The sequence below is a fragment of the Saccoglossus kowalevskii genome, chromosome 3 (genome assembly GCF_978046115.1).
Source record: "Saccoglossus kowalevskii chromosome 3, keSacKowa6.1, whole genome shotgun sequence".
Lineage (NCBI taxonomy): Eukaryota > Metazoa > Hemichordata > Enteropneusta > Harrimaniidae > Saccoglossus > Saccoglossus kowalevskii.
Window position 1 is genome coordinate 25,949,831 of NC_140643.1, and position 19,797 is coordinate 25,969,627.

General features: G+C 32.6%; 2 protein-coding genes across 2 annotated transcripts; both read left to right on the forward strand.

The window, feature by feature from the left end:
* The first annotated feature begins 3,052 nt into the window (after nucleotides 1-3,052).
* On the forward strand, nucleotides 3,053-11,729 carry LOC146747649 (solute carrier organic anion transporter family member 2A1-like). The gene is made up of 6 exons (XM_085497410.1): nucleotides 3,053-3,689; nucleotides 5,370-5,690; nucleotides 10,452-10,548; nucleotides 11,204-11,342; nucleotides 11,570-11,695; nucleotides 11,724-11,729. Exons 1-6 carry the CDS (start codon nucleotides 3,053-3,055, stop codon nucleotides 11,727-11,729), a joined length of 1,326 nt encoding a protein of 441 aa, XP_085353536.1.
* Nucleotides 11,656-13,531, forward strand: LOC102809064 (solute carrier organic anion transporter family member 74D-like). Its single transcript, XM_006811294.2, has 3 exons — nucleotides 11,656-11,754; nucleotides 12,413-12,477; nucleotides 12,595-13,531. Exons 1-3 carry the CDS (start codon nucleotides 11,750-11,752, stop codon nucleotides 12,978-12,980), a joined length of 456 nt encoding a protein of 151 aa, XP_006811357.2. The 5' UTR covers nucleotides 11,656-11,749; the 3' UTR covers nucleotides 12,981-13,531.
* Nucleotides 13,532-19,797: the final 6,266 nt, after the last annotated feature.

Genomic DNA, 19,797 nt, shown 5'->3' on the forward strand with positions numbered 1-19,797 from the left:
CATCTGTTGATTTCTAATTAGATTCACAAATATGTTAATTTCTGTCAAGCCACTTTTATTAAAGTATTTATTTATTTATTAATTTAGTTATTTATTTATTTATTAACAAAATAAAATTTAAAATAATTATACAATACAGATTTAAAACTATATCAAGATGAAAAAATATCAATATTACATTTAAATGAAATGTCATTAAATAATGTCATACACTTTAAAAGGGACGAATGCTTCCTGCAGTTGACTGATCCACAGTCAGGTTTAAAAAATGGTTTGCGTCTCAAACTCCTATTTGGAACATAAAAGTAAATATTGGCAAGAATAACAGGGCAGTCATAAGAAGAATTAACAATTTTATATAAAAAGAGAAGATCAAGAATAGTTCTCCTATTAGAAAAAAAAGTAATATTAAAAAGTTTGCAATAAATAGGATGACATGAAATACTACAATGCACACGTAACTTTCCACATAAATATTTAACAAATTTAAATTGTCATATTCAAGAATATGTCTGACATAAACAAGATACAAAGAAATAATTGCAGAAATATCATTATGATGAGTTAATTTTCGTGTTATTAAACCTTCATCTCAGGTACCAGGGATCGTTACATTCGCAACCTTTCACCGAACAAAGACACGCACAGATCTAGATTACGTGTCAACTTCTAGTCTTAGTCGCCCGTCGAGAACTCTCCAAGACAGAATGCCTCGGGGATAAGTCCCCCAAGACTCTCTCGCTTCGTGGAGCATTCTCTCAAACTCGCCTCATCTCGTGTATATCTCTCTCAGAGTGGCCAAGACTCTCTTTATTTACTTTCCAAACTTTAGCCAATTACAGGGGAGTTTAAGGCTTCATTCAACTCGCATATAGACAATCATACGAATTACTTAACACGTCATATCTGTTTGATTAATTGCTCCCTATATTAAAAGACTACACATACTGTCAGGTCTGTGAACAAAGTTTATATCGTAATTAGTTCAATTCACTGACTCCGTCCAAGACCTCGTATAAGCTTAAATGATGACGTATTATGGGAAAGTGTTGAATGATAAAAACCACCACTTCACATAAAAACCAGTTATACCTTAGGTATACCTTTGATAGAATATTTATAGCTGGAAATATTTTTTTTTCTTAAGAGTGAAGGTAATAAATTTACACTTCTCTAAATTTAGTGATAATTTCCAAATGTCGCACCACTCCACAAACTTGTTAAGATCAGTTTGCAAAGTATGACTGTATGTTGGAGATGTAATAGACCTATAAAGCTTGGTATCGTCAGCGCAAAGACTAAGATTGGCAGAGATATCAAGGTGGGTGATGTCATTAATATACATAACAAATAACAAAGGCCCAGACAATGCAGGAAACCGTTTAGACACGTGACCATCTAAAACTACTCTCTGCTGCCTATGACTTAGGTAGGATGATAACCAAGAAATTCGACGATAGTTAACAACAGATTGTGAGCAGCCCAATTTAAAAATTGGAACAATATTAGCACATTTCAACTGAGAAGGGAAATGACCCAAATATAAAGACTTTTGAAATATTATATAAAGGGGTATACAGATAACGTCAATACACGGCTTAATAACACGAGTAGAAATACCATCATACCCCCCAGATTTATTATTATCAAGGGCAGTAATAGCCTCTCTAATGCTATGAACTGAGAGTGTGAAATGGGATTATTGGTCAGTACAGGGGTAATTAAGATCAGGGAAATTAGAAATATTATGGTAAGTGGAAACATTTGCAAAAAAGTTTGCAAATAAATCTGCAGAATCAGAACCAGATGTAGCACGTGTGCTATTGTATTCATAATTTAAAGAGTATTGTGAGCAATATCTATCAATCATTCCTCTGATCTGCAGCCGATGTTTATATTTCTAGTTACAACTTATGTAAATGTGAAAACAAGGTGTGTAACCTAAAATGATATCTATATCTAGCACTACTTCAGCGTCAAATCAGTGACTGGAATTGCTGTAACCAATTCTCAATGAGTAAGAGCCCGTACAGTAGCATGGGGCTTACACAAGTGTAAACAATGTACGAGTGAATCGTTTAAACTGACGCCGTTGCCAACATTAAATATTGCCAAATTTCCAGTGTCCTACCAGCCTAACACGTCAATAGAATGACGGCAAAGCAATACAAAATTACAGAAGTTGTATAGTAAGTTGATGTATTAAATAAATGAAGTGTCCGTCGAAGTCCTACGGCTGTTTCAACCACGTATTGACACACTGGCCTTCTCGGAGATACACAGACAATAAGTTCCGTCGATGTGTTCAACCAATCTTTACAGCCAGCAATGGTTAAAGTCAATTTGCCGTAATGTCAGTTTTACGTGACGTCAGTTGAGACTTGTATACAACCAACAATAAACATGATGATAGATATTGCAGTAAATATGGTATTTTACGTTGTTAAGTAAAATGACCCTTTTTTGTCATTAACAGTTGATTTGACAGTTCTGAGATGGCTTAGATAAAAGACATTGACAAATTTCAGATTCTAACATTTGAGCGATTGCTTCTAGCATGTATTTAATGCTATCAGATTTGCATAATAAATCACCTTCACATTTACCTAGGCCTTCGAACCCTATGGAAACCCTATGGCTTAGCGTGATATAATTATTAGTGTATCGGTTATTTCAGTTTGAATAACTTACAGTGGTGAGATATAATTAAAGTTTAAGAGTATTCAAATTATATAATATAGTAATATACATTTAGGTAAATGTTACATCCCATATAGTGATCACTGATATTTTCTCATTAGATACGCTGGTGAGAATTCAATACTGTACCCCATTTCGAGCTGTTGGATGACCACAATGTGTTTGCACCATTATCACAATCTGGTCCATTCTAGATTTTTTCCCAAAATAAAACTTTTTTAACGGTGTGCTAACCGACTGGATGAGAAATATGTTATAAAAATCAATGATTATTTTTTGATATTTGTTTGTTAGGGTTGGAATTCCAAGAATACAAGTGGTATAGTTATAGCCAGGGAAGAACTATATAGATATGGATATGGATATTCTCGAGAACAAGCAAGAGTCATCTGTCGACGCTATCGAACATCGGGCAACAACAAAGAATCCATTTAATGACATTCGTTTTTTCGTGTTTTGTGGATTTCTTTTCAATCTCAATGTAATGTGGGTAACTATCGCGTTTGTAGCTCTATTGACAACAGTCGAGGTGAGATATGAGTTACCTAGCACACAACTTGCAAGTGTTGTAACAGTGTCTATGTCAGCAACATTGGTAGCTTTACCGATTGTGACTTACTTTTTTGGTCGCCCGACCGATCAGAGGCCTAAATGGATAGCAGTTGGCGGCATGATTGTTGCACTGGGGGTTTCTATATCGGCCGTGCCACAATTTATCAGTGATCCATATGCATACGATGAAGTGAAAAATGACACTAGTTTTGGAGCTGTTCTAGAAGGCTTGTGCGTGAATGATGGTGAAAACCAGGGGATGTGGAATGCGACACAGTGTGACGAAGGCGGGAAGAAAGTTGCAACCGGCGGTCAGTTGGCTTACATTTTATTCCTTGTTGGGAATTCCCTGCTTGGAATTGGTTTTGCACCAACACAAACTCTGATATTGTCATACATCGACGACAATGCTGGTGACAACGCCCCGCTGTATATTGGTAAGTACCTAGTAGAATAAATTAAATAAATGGAAAATAAACAAAAATTCTCATGCACTATTCATAAATCACTATCGTCACAACACAACACATTTGTTTTTTGTAGTTTAATAATTGAACTAAAAAAACATTAGTCACACAGACTGAACTAGTATACAATGTACATAAATTCGTGAAATTGTAACCTCGATCGATGTAAGGACGAGAAATTTCCATTCCCTGACGAAAAGCTGTATGTCCTGTATGTCTGTCACACTGATGAAATAGCTACAATATAATTTAAACTCATACATGTGTACAGAAAATATCAGTATTTGCACAGCCTTCTGCTGTATGAAGCGCCAGTTAACGGGTGATAGTAAGCTTTAAACATTACGTGTGATCCACAAGAATTATTTCAATTCTATGTCTGAACACATGGAACAACTGACTGAAGTCAAGAATCGGCATTCAATATGTGAAAGATCGAGTTTGATCACCTACCAAACCAAGGGTTTTCATTCCTTGTGTCCCATCATCATTCCCCTGTCCCAAGACAACCAAACACAAATGGGTATCGGGCCGATTGGTAGGGGGGGGGGATAATTTTCCCTCGCTGCTTTAAAGGGTGCTAGCACATACACGCCCAAGAGAATTGTTCTCTCAATCCAAATCAAGGGCTATGGATAAAGATTGTGTGGAACAAGCTCTGACTGTACGAACACACACAGTATCATAAATAATGAAATTCTTTATTAAAATAAATATTAGCCAACACTATACTTGCACTCGGTAGCTGCCAACTGCCTACTACTTATATGGCAACTAGTCTTGATGACGTCACAATGTTCAACACAAGTCAATAAATCTGAAAGCTAATGTACATTAAACTAAATCAGTTGAAACCTGCAACCATGTTGTTGACATATTTTCCGTTGAACACAATTTCGGTGGCAAAATAAGCCATGCATCCAAAATTGATTGTCGCGCTCAATATCCGACACCGACATTATCTCAGCACAACAATTTAACCTAGGAAGACCGAAGCAGTGGGCAGATAACCCGAAGAGAGTGTGATTTTTAGCTCGTTAATGAACGGTTATCACAGGACTTCCAATTATCTTTGAGTATCATGTAGTTTTATATCATGGCAAACGTTACCATCCGGTATAATCTCAGTGATTCCTTGAACTTTCACACTGTCTTGACATCATCGTGGTTTGCACGAGCGCGACGACTTCAGGTTATGGATATAAGTTTGTGTCACAGAATTCAGTGTTCCCCGTGGTTCACAGCTGACTTCAACGGTGACTCAGATGATTACTGTCTTTGCAACAAGTGTTAGGAAGAATTAACATAGTAAATCGCCTAATTTAGGTGAATTCATTCTACGCTCACTGTCACCAAGTTTCGATTTTCCGGCCATAATCTTTTCCTATTTTAGCGCGTTCCTTCGACCAAACTGAGAACTCGCTTCTCGCTTTAGCACAACAAACTGTAAATTTAGTAAAGATATCCCCTGTGCATGATGAATCTCAACAACCCCCAATAAACCACACATTTGGTGAAAATGTAAATCACTTTTTATCTCATGTAGTTGACTTATATTACAATTTTACGTCAAAATATTAATATTAAGTGTGTATATAACTATCATGCTGAAGGTAATATCACCGGTAATATATACATTTTCATATTCAGGGTTTTACGAGGCTTCCTTAGGATTGGGACCTCCATTGGGCTTCTTCATTGCTGGTATATGTCTACGGTATTACGTTGATTTCTATCGTGTTGACATGACAACTATCAATATATCAATGAAAGATCCGCGTTGGGTTGGTGCGTGGTGGATGGTTAGCTGCATTGGTGCAATATCTATGCTGGTCATCGCTATTCCAATGTTTTTCTTTCCGAAAGCAATGGAGGTTCCATCGCCAACGAAAATAGCAAAACAAAAACGCCCACCAAAGAAAACAGTTGATAGTGCTGTGCAACAAAATGGACTATTGAAGACATTGAAAGGTGAGAATCTGGCGTTTTACATTTTCATTTAGGAATCGCATAATATCAAGCAATAAAAAACAATCTTGAAAAACTGTATTAAAACGTATTCATATAGCTAATATTGTAATTTAAAAAAATGAATGACGTAATCATCATTAAATTTAACATTCTCAAACAAATCTGAAATGTTTAAACTACATTTGTTCATGATTCAGATTGTTTTGTTTTTTTCGTACTTCAGACTATGTGAGAGTGTACGCAAGACTCCTAAGTAGTGGCGTCTTTTTATTGGCGATATGTGGGTTCTCGATTAATCGACCAGTAGGATTTGCTTTATTCTTACCAAAGTTTTTTCAACGAATGGCTCTTTTAAATCCTAGTTTCACCAGTGTTCTTATGGGTAGGTATTTGGACAATTTTATAATTCGTGCTATTCATATAATGACACAATGTGAATGAAGTCATGCTGAGTGAGTGTTCAATGTAGTGTTATAGTATAATGATTTTATTTACTGGTTATGACCCCCCCCCCGCCCAAAAAAAAAATCCAAGCGACAGAAATGTTTGAGATGCAGACACATAGATACAACCATTACCACCATTTGCGGTCCAACTATACTAAAGAATTGAGACACCCAAAATAACTTCCTTCCTATTCATTCTACCAGGAGATCTAGATAGAAAATTTTGATGACAAAATACAGATGACAAAATAGACAATACTCTCACACTGAGAGAGTAATTTCCGTGATTGATGTAATGTATGAATAACGAACCACAATGGAGATACCGTCAAACCAAAGTTGTAAAGGGTCAATAGAAATGCAAGCAATGAAACGGAAGTAGGTACCAATCGGCGGACATTCAATAAAAATGTAAATGAGTGAATATGAATAGTTTTCAAATTCAGCAAAATTTACCCAGCAGCACAACCAGTTGGCATGCATAACACGCTATATAAATCGTCATATGATGGAGGAGTATAGCACTTTTTAAGTTGGGTTTAATGTCTGAAGAATACGCCTGACAGTGTCAAGTTTGTCTGGATGACGAGTAGCGTTTATAACCGTTATAAGATTTGTAAGTTGTGCATTTTGAAGTCTGTAAATGATAGATCTTAGCTCATCTGAGAAGTGGTTATACACTCGGAGTATATATAATTTATTCACAAAATAAACGCTTGGAAACCAAAGAAAATTTTCCATCGGTCGGGTATAGTTCTATATACGCTATGTATCTCTCGCCGGGTATTTCTTTGGTATAGTTTCTTGCCTACTTATCGAGTATTATACGTATTTGACGTGCAAATAGGTTTTGTTGCGTATCTTTTGATTATCTATCAAATATTAATTTGCATATCTCTATATTGTTGTCCGGTATCTCCTGCGTATAGGTCCCAGGATCTGTTGTGTACCTCTCGCGTATAACATAAATCCATCGGTACCTCATACGTATAGGTGCTAGTTTCTGTTGGGTACCCCTAACGTATAACTCAAATCTATCGGGTACTACCACGTATAGATCCTATGATTTGTTAGGGGTATCTCGGCTCTAACTTAAATATATCGGCTAACTCCGTGTATAGGTTCCAGGATGTTTTTGGATGCAACTAAAATCATGTACCTAGGAGCGTATGCACATGTTGTAGACATTCTTTTCTATGGTCGGAATGCAGCTTCACGCATCTTCAATTTTACGAGCTCCATATGGACTGAAAAGACAAAATACAATGAGACCTCTGAAAACGTTGAAGTTATAAGTGCTGTGAAGATGGGATGTCTGAATGTCCTTAATTTGTGCATATGGGAAATCTGAATGTTCATAATTTGTGTAGATGGAATATCTGAATGTTCCTAATTTATTTAATTAATTTGAAAATAATTGTACGAGAACATGTATACAGTGTTAATTTCTCACCAGAAGTTATGTATTATAAAAGATCCATACATGGAGTGACCTCAAAAAAGAGATCACTTGAAAACAGTAACATGTCTTTTTGCTGAAACACTGAAACTTCACCAACAAAATATTTAACTGCAGCTTTCTTTAATTCATTTTACATTTTTGATCTGTGCATTGACCGGAAACAAGTGGTAAATTTCCAAATTAAATACATATATTTAATCACCAACACATACATTCTTATTACTTTAGTTCCACTTGCATCCAAAAGAGTAGTATATTAATCCGGAGTTTGAAACAATAATCAGTGAATTTAACCTCTGCATTTACTCGTAGCGCTTGCTGTTATTGCAAGATAGTTAATAGTGCGTGACATTTCGTCAACCATTTTCCATGGGCAAAGTTTCCACCTGTACCCAATGTTGTTCTTGCCATGAAAATTGTACAAAGGACCGACCTCTGTGGGACATCGCAGGAGAAAATGTGTCCACAACTCCATTTTGTTTTATTTTAGTCCAGTTTCCGTTCGTGATTGCTTAAAGTAAATTCTGTCTGTTATGAGACTCATAATTACCATTGATCAAAAAGGTATGCATTTACTCCAATGAATCCAATATTGCGAACAGCTGTTGATGCAATACTTAATCACAGTCCCTATATCCCCGGTCTAAAAAACGGTCATTGTATTAGGTGTGAATTGGTCTCCTTCCCAGGCAAAGGCGCATTGCGAGTGTGGGACAAAGCATTGTCACGTGATCAGTACGTGATTTGACATCGTTAGTGTTATGTATTTTTTTACAACTTAGTTGTTTATTCCAGAATTCGTACTTTTTCACATAGTTTTTTAATCAGGATATCTGTATAAGGTCATATTTTAGCCGGCGAGTAGTTCTTTAATTCATCTATTTTACCAGCAGCGACACATTTTCGCAACAAATTTTCATACCTTTACCCAGATATTTGTCGTTTTTGATTTTGGGGTGATTGAAATGAACTCAATTTTATTTACCATACTTCTCGGCGCGAAACCAATATTTGTCTTCGATTTTGACATTTTATGATCGAAACATATCATTAAAAATTGGTGGGCTGATTTGTTATTTGTCACACCGCATTTTATTAATGTTAAATCGAGTGACTTTTATGGTTGCTTTTTAGATCGTAAATGCAAATGGCGACGTTTTGAAATGACAATGTACTCAATTCTGTGCTAAAAAAATCATTTATATACAAACATTGAAGTATTGTTATATACGTTTGCATAGAATAAAGTCATTAGTTGTTGTATGGTTGACTTGAGCTGTTATGAACCCCCCAAGATCGACTACGTTAGCATGAACGACGCCATTTTGACAAGATTTGTTTAGCGATGTCAGCATGTTGGCACGCGAAGTTTTTCCCCTATTAAAACGAGAAAATGAACATAATTCCCGATATTAATCTTTGCATTGCAGGAACTGGATGTTTATGAGTTGGTAGGCTGGTTGTGATGCGTATCAGGGTTCAGAAAAAACAAATTTCATAGTGATAATTTTGTTTACATGTTTGTTTACGTTGTGGTTGTCCGAATTTCAAGTCAAAGTGAAGTCATACAATGAGGTATCGCTTTGCATGACGGTAACTTTTGAAGGTATTGTAATCTGTCTGACTTCCTGACTCCCTCGGCCCGCGTGTGAACGGTTTGTTTACCCGCACTGCGGTTCGAGACAAAAGAACGCTAGTCGTTTCCAGACCGGGGATAGAGGGACTGTGACTTAATCCATTGAAAACATTATTCACAAAATCGAACTTTTAGGCAATCAATTTGTTATTTTTGCATTTGAAGAAATCTAAGGCGTTTGGTGGAGTCAATTTTTGCTTGGTAATCTTGTAGAGTTCAACTCGGTTATATAACTCGGTTTCAACTAGCAAGAAAACTGAATGTTACAGAATATAGAATTTGTAGGGTCATGTGAGACACGAAGTATAATGCAGACATCGCTACTATTAAAGAGTAGCAAATACCCTTACACCCCAGTACCACCAGCGATCGCAACCACCATGCAACTCTTAAAACAAGCATGAACATTGGCGATCAACGACTCAAGGTGACGTCTACGCAACTGCAACTATCAGCCCCACCACCACCAGCCTCATGGTAATTAGTAGCGGTGATTACACATCAAACGATACTCCAATAAATAATAATCACTTCTGATAAAGTTGCTTTATGAGAGTGGTTTCTCGTAATAAATTTACCATAATTCAAAAATGAGGATGACGACAAAAATATACTTGAACTGTTCTCGCAATGACCCAAAAAATGCAAGCTGCAGCCAACCATATTATGGTGACATTCGAAAGCGTGACAACCATACAAACCATCATTTGACATTTGTTTGAAAGGAAGAAAAAGTCAGATTGCAAAAGTTGTGTAAACGAATTTTTACTCTGGGAAAATGTATGGAAAGCCTTAAATTTATTAGAACTATTTTGTGAGTTATTTGATGGTCTGTCCACAGGATTCACAAGCAGTTTGTCTTGTTTTGAATTACTGCATTGTACAGAATGAGAGAGAAAGTATTTGGGAACTCCGTGCATTAAAGCACAATTCGGACGGATACAAATCGAACTGAAAAACCGAACTGATAGCTAGCGCTCAGATGTGTGAGAGTGCTGCTAAGAAATAACTAATATATCATCTACTAATGTAAAATAAGACAAATTAAGGCACCCACATCGCTTCATATACTAGTCATATTGTTAATGTAGTAAACATATATTTCTTTGATATAGGTTTGACGTGGCTACTACCTAATGTACTATCTACTATAACAACAGGATATATCATAAAGAAACTTCACCTAACGCTCACTGGTGTTATCAAGATGGTTTTAGTTTTATCAGTTATTAGTGTAATCAGTTCATGGTTACTACTTGCGTTTCCCTGTGAGGGAATTGATTTTACGAATCCAGAAGATGGAACAGTAGCAATGTGGGTGACAATGCAATGTATTTATTTCAATGAATAGTATTGAAATATCCCAATCTATCACACTATATTATCTTAATTTAAGTATATATTTCACTGTGAAAATTATGGCTCACTATCAAGAAAACTTTATTTAAATGTTGAAAATAACTTACCGAAATAACTAAAATATATGGGACCAAGCACATTCTTTGTTTGGTTGTATGTCAGTTTATACTGGGCGAAGAACTGGTATCGATATTAAAACTGATTTCTTTTCCATTATTTGAACGCATAGTTGTATCATAGGATACACTACTTAATTATTAGCATGGCTTCAAATATAAACGAAATAAATGGAAAATGTTTATAACGCAATATATATATAGAGAATACAGTATGGTACAAAATGCAAGTGAGTAATAAAATTGAATGACGCCCCTATCTCTGGCTTGATGCTTATCTATAAACTTTATCTCTAAGGTATTTAGAAACTGTCTTAATGTTTATGAAAATTGCTTTCTTATTCAATTTGTTGTGTATAAAACATTCTTCAAGGAATTGTTTTATTTTATTGTTGAGATATATACAATCTAAAACGAAATGCTTCTTCATCTTTAACAATATTGGATTGGTATTTTTGTAGTATTTTCGTTAGTTCTACTTCTTTTACCAATAGGAGAAACGAGCATTTATCAGCATCGTGCAATTCAGACTGTGGGTGTTCCACCGAGCATTACCAGCCTGTATGTGGGTCGGATGGCCGAAACTATTTCTCTCCATGCTATGCTGGATGTTCTGATTTTCCGTCTGACAAGGTACATTTGCAGTTATAATTATTCACATTAATTTGTGTTATTGGTAAAGCCTGTTGTTGCTCACTATACACGATGATCTTTAACGTGAAACTTGAAAATACATCCCACAAAGAATTTTGCTCCACTTGTGATATTCTAGTGTATTTTACTATAAAACGTTTTGACAACATTATTGTGGGGGCACATATTTACTACTAGTATATATTTTCATTTTCATTTGTTTTTAGAAATTTACCAACTGCACTTGCATATCAACGAACACTGACACTGCGACGGAAGCACGCTACGTATCACAAGGCCTTTGTCCCAAAGATGCGTGTCAAGGAAATCTCATACCATTTATTATTGTCTTGGTAATTTTTGCATTATTCAACAGCGCAGGGATAATACCAAGCATCAATATTACAATGAGGTATGTGCAATATATACAATACCAGGTTGTACCACATATTACTTCTACTATGAAATAGCTGTAATGGCAACCATGGTATGATGTACTAAATATCACTATAACAATGTTATAGGTTTATGAAACGAGGTAATGAAATGTCATTAATTAGCTTGAGTTAGGTAAACTTGGGGTGTATGATCTGTTTCAATACTTTCTCAATTCAATACTTATTGCCATAAAGGTACTGATAATATCAACACAGTCCCTAATAAACCAGGACTAAGCACTCCTTTTTTATCATTGGGCAGCGGGTTTCTGTTTTACATAACTGGCAAATGCTATAAAGAAAGATTTATCTTCATAGTGCTATGATATGCAATTATTAAAGACTCAATATAACTATCCCAGTCATAGTAGTTTAATGTTTGATGCAAAGCAGTATGTTAACCGCTTTTAACATCTGCATACAATTTAATATACACACTCTACAATACATGTCCACCTACTATACATGTGTAGCAAATACCAGTGACTGAATTAGGGACTAGTTTCATACATTCTGGAACCACATTGCCATCACCATGCTACATCATTTGAGCATCCTCATCATTTGAAATACGTTGCTACGCTGATTTATTGCGGAATATTACTATACAGACATGTGCTTAATCAATTATAGAGTTGTTGCTGAAGAGGACAAGTCAGTTGCTCTTGGACTGCGCTATATATGTGTGCGACTAATCAGTAAGTATATTGACAAACACTGTCTTATTGAATTATCAATGTCTTTTGAATAAACGAGTAATACAGAATACCCTAATTTACTGTTTGTTTATTTTCAATGTTCTGTTCATATTTCAGATTATATACCTGGTTCTATTATAGCAGGGCATGTAATTGATTCATCGTGTGCAATCTGGAAAACTAAATGTGGCAAAAACGGTGTCTGTACTGCTTTCAATGGTGACAAGTTTCGTTACATGTTCGTTGGAATCACTGCTGGGGAAACTGTCATAGCTCTGTTTTTACACATCGTTCTTTACGTGCTGGTAAGAAGAAAAGAAAACAAAAAGGCTGCCAAAGAACGTGTAACCCCATCTTCCGGCGGGTGTGAAAATGCGGCGAGGCTGGCAGATTGTGATGCTCCATCCAGCCTGAATAATCTTCCATCATGTGCAGCAAACCAGTGTCAGTCTTCTTCGCCGCAGTCACTTGAGCTGTCTCCTATGCCAGTATATATGATTTAATTGTAATAGTGACACCATTTGAAATAATGAAGCCAATATATTTGGCTTCAGTTTGTTCAATGTTTGTTAATGTATTTTAAATTCAATTATAGAAAGGGCGTAGGTTGGTCGGTATACCTATATTCATCGATTCCTTTTCTTCAAACAAAACGCTCATAACTCATAGTGGATTTTAACTAATATTAATTACAATTTGTTATGGAAAATTTTGACTACGGGTATTCGTCGTCCTCAACATATCTTGGACATTCGAGAACTGATCACATTCAAATTCCACAAACACATCTGATACATATGCACATTCATTCGTTTCACAATCTGATTCAAGATTAAATTTGTGGTTAGGTTTTATTACCTTTGTGGTTGCTATTACATTTTTGGTTGATATTACATGTTATTACATTTGTGGTTGAGGGTTATTACATTTGTGGTAACATTTGTATATTTGTGGTTTTGTGTTATTACATTTGTGGTTATCTTATATTCATGGTTGTTAACTTTTATCACATTTGCTGTGGAGGGTCATTATATTTGTGTTAAGGGTTAGTATATTTGTGGGTTGAGGGTTATACAATTTGTGGTTAGGTTTTACTACATTTGTGGTTGGTATTACATTTTTGGTTGATATTACATGTTATTACATTTGTGGTTGATGGTTATTACATTTGTGGTAACATTTGTACATTTGTGGTTTTGTTTTATTACATTTGTGGTTATCTTATCATATTCATGGTTGTTAACTCACATTTGCTGTGGAGGGTCATTATATTTGTGTTCAGGGATATTACATTTGTGGGTTGAGGGTTATATAATTTGTGGTTAGGTTTTATTACATTTGTGGTTGATATTACATTTTTGGTTGATATTACATGTTATTACATTTGTGGTTGAGGGTTATTACATTTGTGGTTGATATTGAATTTTATTGTATTTGTTGTGGGGGTTGTTACATTTCTGGTTAGAGGTTATTACAGTTGTGATTAAGGGTTATTACATTCGTTGTTGATATTACATTTTATTACATTTGTGGTTAGAGGTTATTACATTTGTGGTTGAAGATTATAACATTTATGGTTGAGAGTTACTACATTTTTGGTTGATATTACATGTTTAGAGGTTATTACATTTGTGGTTAAGGGTTATTACATTTGTGATTAATATTGACTTTTGTTACATTTGTTTTTCGGGGTTATTACATTTGTGGTTGGGGTTATTACATTTGTGGTTAAGGGTTAGTATATGCGTTGTTGATATTACATTTCATTACATTACATTTGTGGTAAGAGGTTATTACATTTGTGATTAAGGGTTATTACATTTGCGGTTGATATTACATTGTATTACATTTGTGCTTGCAGTTTTTACATTTGTGGTTGAAATTAAATTTTATAACATTAAATTACAGGCAGCTTGGGTCTATAATTTTGCAAAAACTAAATAAAACCCCAGCACTGGAATTATTGCTAAAGGGTATAATAAATAGAACTCTGCAGCAATATTTAACAAGGAATTTAAGGTCATCTCTCAAGCACACTTGCTTGTTCACAGCAGCACTATCGTGTTGGCACACAAACTGCAAGGTCGGAGATTTGTTTCTACCTGTATTTTTGTTTGTACTCTCATCTTTGAAATCTAAATGGGTAAATGGTAAATGGGTATTACATTTGTGGTTAAAGTTTATTACATTTGTGGTTGAGGTTTATTACATTTGTGGTTAAGGTTTATTACATTTGTGGTTAAGGTTTATTACCATTGTGATTAAGGTTTATTACATTTGTGATTAAGGTTTATTACATTTGTGATTAAGGTTTATTACATTTGTTGTTAAGGTTTGTTACATTTGTTGTTAAGGTTTATTACATTTGTGATTAAGGTTTATTACATTTGTGATTAAAGTTTATTACATTTGTAATTAAGGTTTGTTACATTTGTTGTTAAGGTTTATTACATTTGTGATTAAGGTTTATTACATTTGTGATTAAAGTTTATTACATTTGTAATTAAGGTTTGTTACATTTGTTGTTAAGGTTTATTACATTTGTAATTAAGGTTTTTTACATTTGTGATTAAGGTTTATTACATTTGTGATTAAGGTTTATTACATTTGTGATTAAGGTTTATTACATTTGTGATTAAGGTTTATTACATTTGTTGTTAAGGTTTGTTACATTTGTTGTTAAGGTTTATTACATTGGTGATTAAGGTTTATTACATTTGTGATTAAAGTTTATTACATTTGTGATTAAGGTTTATTACATTTGTGATTAAGGTTTATTACATTTGTGATTAAGGTTTGATACATTTGTAATTAAGGTTTATTACATTTGTGATTAAGGTTTGTTACATTTGTGATTAAGGTTTGTTACATTTGTGATTAAGGTTTATTACATTTGTGATTAAGGTTTATTACATTTGTGATTAAAGTTTATTACATTTGTGATTAAGGTTTATTACATTTGTGATTAAGGTTTGTTACATTTGTGATTAAAGTTTATTACATTTGTGATTAAGGTTTATTACATTTGTGATTAAGGTTTATTACATTTGTGATTAAGGTTTGATACATTTGTAATTAAGGTTTGATACATTTGTGATTAAGGTTTATTACATTTGTGATTAAGGTTTATTACATTTGTGATTAAGGTTTATTACATTTGTGATTAAGGTTTATTACATTTGTGATTAAGGTTTGTTACATTTGTGATTAAAGTTTATTACATTTGTGATTAAGGTTTGTTACATTTGTGATTAAGGTTTATTACCATTGTGATTAAGGTTTATTACATTTGTGATTAAGGTTTATTACATTTGTAATTAAGGTTTGATACATTTGTGATTAAGGTTTATTACATTTGTGATTAAGGTTTGATACATTTGTAATTAAGGTTTATTACATTTGTGATTAAGGTTTGTTACATTTGTGATTAAGATTTATTACATTTGTGATTAAGGTTTGTTATATTTGTAATTAAGGTTTATTACATTTGTGATTAAGGTTTATTACATTTGTGGTTAAGGTTTGTTACATTTGTAATTAAGGTTTATTACATTTGTGATTAAGGTTTGTTACATTTGTGATTAAGGTTTATTACATTTGTGATTAAGGTTTATTACATTTGTGATTAAGGTTTGTTACATTTGTGATTAAAGTTTATTACATTTGTGATTAAGGTTTGTTACATTTGTGATTAAGGTTTATTACCATTGTGATTAAGGTTTATTACATTTGTGATTAAGGTTTATTACATTTGTAATTAAGGTTTGATACATTTGTGATTAAGGTTTATTACATTTGTGATTAAGGTTTGATACATTTGTAATTAAGGTTTATTACATTTGTGATTAAGGTTTGTTACATTTGTGATTAAGGTTTATTACATTTGTGATTAAGGTTTGTTATATTTGTAATTAAGGTTTATTACATTTGTGATTAAGGTTTATTACATTTGTGGTTAAGGTTTGTTACATTTGTGATTAAGGTTTGTTACATTTGTGATTAAGGTTTATTACATTTGTGATTAAGGTTTGTTACATTTGTGATTAAAGTTTATTACATTTGTGATTAAGGTTTGATACATTTGTGATTAAGGTTTATTACATTTGTGATTAAAGTTTATTACATTTGTGATTAAGGTTTATTACATTTGTGATTAAGGTTTATTACATTTGTGATTAAGGTTTGATACATTTGTGATTAAGGTTTATTACATTTGTGATTAAGGTTTGATACATTTGTAATTAAGGTTTATTACATTTGTGATTAAGGTTTGTTACATTTGTGATTAAGGTTTATTACATTTGTGATTAAGGTTTATTACATTTGTGATTAAAGTTTATTACATTTGTGATTAAGGTTTATTACATTTGTGATTAAGGTTTATTACATTTGTGATTAAGGTTTGATACATTTGTAATTAAGGTTTATTACCATTGTGATTAAGGTTTATTACATTTGTAATTAAGGTTTGATACATTTGTGATTAAGGTTTGTTACATTTGTGATTAAGGTTTATTACATTTGTGATTAAGGTTTATTACATTTGTGATTAAGGTTTATTACATTTGTGATTAAGGTTTGATACATTTGTGATTAAGGTTTATTACATTTGTGATTAAGGTTTGATACATTTGTAATTAAGGTTTATTACATTTGTGATTAAGGTTTGTTACATTTGTGATTAAGGTTTATTACATTTGTGATTAAGGTTTATTACATTTGTGATTAAAGTTTATTACATTTGTGATTAAGGTTTATTACATTTGTGATTAAGGTTTATTACATTTGTGATTAAGGTTTGATACATTTGTAATTAAGGTTTATTACCATTGTGATTAAGGTTTATTACATTTGTAATTAAGGTTTGATACATTTGTGATTAAGGTTTGTTACATTTGTGATTAAGGTTTATTACATTTGTGATTAAGGTTTATTACATTTGTGATTAAAGTTTATTACATTTGTGATTAAGGTTTATTACATTTGTGATTAAGGTTTGATACATTTGTAATTAAGGTTTATTACCATTGTGATTAAGGTTTATTACATTTGTAATTAAGGTTTGATACATTTGTGATTAAGGTTTATTACATTTGTGATTAAGGTTTGATACATTTGTAATTAAGGTTTATTACATTTGTGATTAAGGTTTGTTACATTTGTGATTAAGGTTTATTACATTTGTGATTAAGGTTTGTTATATTTGTAATTAAGGTTTATTACATTTGTGATTAAGGTTTATTACATTTGTGGTTAAGGTTTGTTACATTTGTAATTAAGGTTTATTACATTTGTGATTAAGGTTTATTACATTTGTAATTAAGGTTTATTACATTTGTGATTAAGGTTTGTTACATTTGTGATTAAGGTTTATTACATTTGTGATTAAGGTTTGTTATATTTGTAATTAAGGTTTATTACATTTGTGATTAAGGTTTATTACATTTGTGGTTAAGGTTTGTTACATTTGTAATTAAGGTTTATTACATTTGTGATTAAGGTTTATTACATTTGTGATTAAGGTTTATTACATTTGTGATTAAAGTTTATTACATTTGTGATTAAGGTTTATTACATTTGTGATTAAGGTTTGTTATATTTGTGATTAAAGTTTATTACATTTGTGATTAAGGTTTATTACATTTGTGATTAAGGTTTATTACATTTGTGATTAAGGTTTGATACATTTGTAATTAAGGTTTATTACCATTGTGATTAAGGTTTATTACATTTGTAATTAAGGTTTGATACATTTGTGATTAAGGTTTATTACATTTGTGATTAAGGTTTGATACATTTGTAATTAAGGTTTATTACATTTGTGATTAAGGTTTGTTACATTTGTGATTAAGGTTTATTACATTTGTGATTAAGGTTTGATACATTTGTAATTAAGGTTTATTACCATTGTGATTAAGGTTTATTACATTTGTGATTAAGGTTTGATACATTTGTAATTAAGGTTTATTACATTTGTAATTAAGGTTTGATACATTTGTAATTAAGGTTTATTACATTTGTGATTAAGGTTTATTACCATTGTGATTAAGGTTTATTACATTTGTGATTAAGGTTTATTACATTTGTAATTAAGGTTTATTACCATTGTGATTAAGGTTTATTACATTTGTGATTAAGGTTTATTACATTTGTAATTAAGGTTTATTACCATTGTGATTAAGGTTTATTACATTTGTGATTAAGGTTTATTACATTTGTAATTAAGGTTTATTACATTTGTGATTAAGGTTTGATACATTTGTGATTAAGGTTTATTACATTTGTGATTAAGGTTTATTACATTTGTAATTAAGGTTTATTACATTTGTAATTAAGGTTTATTACATTTGTAATTAAGGTTTATTACCATTGTGATTAAGGTTTATTACATTTGTGATTAAGGTTTATTACATTTGTAATTAAGGTTTATTACATTTGTGATTAAGGTTTGATACATTTGTGATTAAGGTTTATTACATTTGTGATTAAGGTTTATTACATTTGTAATTAAGGTTTATTACATTTGTGAATATTATACTTTATTACTTTATACTTGTCTCACATTCAAATACTTTGTTTACTCCAGATGCAATTCGGGAACGCTACGCTTCGGCCGATCAGATCGCCGTACTGCCTTCGTGTTTATTTTGTGGTATTTTGAAATAAGTATCTGTCCTAATTTATTACATGACGTCAGGGTTGTTACATTTGTCATTATTACATTTATGGTTTGATGTTATTACATTTTGTTGTTATGTTTAATTTAATTTGTTTTTGCTTAAATCGTGGTCCGATGCGGAATTACGTCGACGCTGAAGATTCTACAAACTCGTTCTAAAGTAATTATCACATAAAACAATAAAATTGTCAAGACTGGGCCAGTCTAGTTGTTATGGTTGATTACATTTGTGATTAAAGGGCGGTGGCCATCGCGCAGCGCGTGTTCAAATCATGTAAACAATTTATTTTACACGTGTTGTGTACATCGCTATTATGAGTCACGTATCGAACAGTGCCCTTTAATATAATGTTGAGTTTATCGCGAGGAAACCGAGTAGTGTACACGAAGGCAGTACGGTGATCGGATTTACCGACGCGTAGCGGAGCTTGATGCGACCCGTAGTGCGTACAAATTCTGTTGTTTGGTATATGTATACTAATACAATATATTACATTTCTGTATAATATTTTAATAATGTGGTTCGGGGTTATTTTATTTTTCGTTATTATTTTATGTTATTACATGGTTATTCGAGGTGTTATTGCAGTTTGTTACTTTTGTGGTTAAGGGTTATTACATTTAAATTTGAGGTTTATATA

Excerpts from the sequence above, each read along its gene's own strand:
- LOC146747649 (XM_085497410.1), top strand. The coding sequence starts at position 3,053 with ATGGATATGGATATTCTCGAGAACAAGCAAGAGTCATCTGTCGACGCT. Across the intron at positions 3,690-5,369 it reads CAACGCCCCGCTGTATATTG|GGTTTTACGAGGCTTCCTTA; the intron begins GTAAGTACCTAG and ends TTTCATATTCAG. Across the intron at positions 5,691-10,451 it reads ACTATTGAAGACATTGAAAG|TTTTATCAGTTATTAGTGTA; the intron begins GTGAGAATCTGG and ends AGATGGTTTTAG.
- LOC102809064 (XM_006811294.2), top strand. Across the intron at positions 12,478-12,594 it reads TATATGTGTGCGACTAATCA|ATTATATACCTGGTTCTATT; the intron begins GTAAGTATATTG and ends TTCATATTTCAG.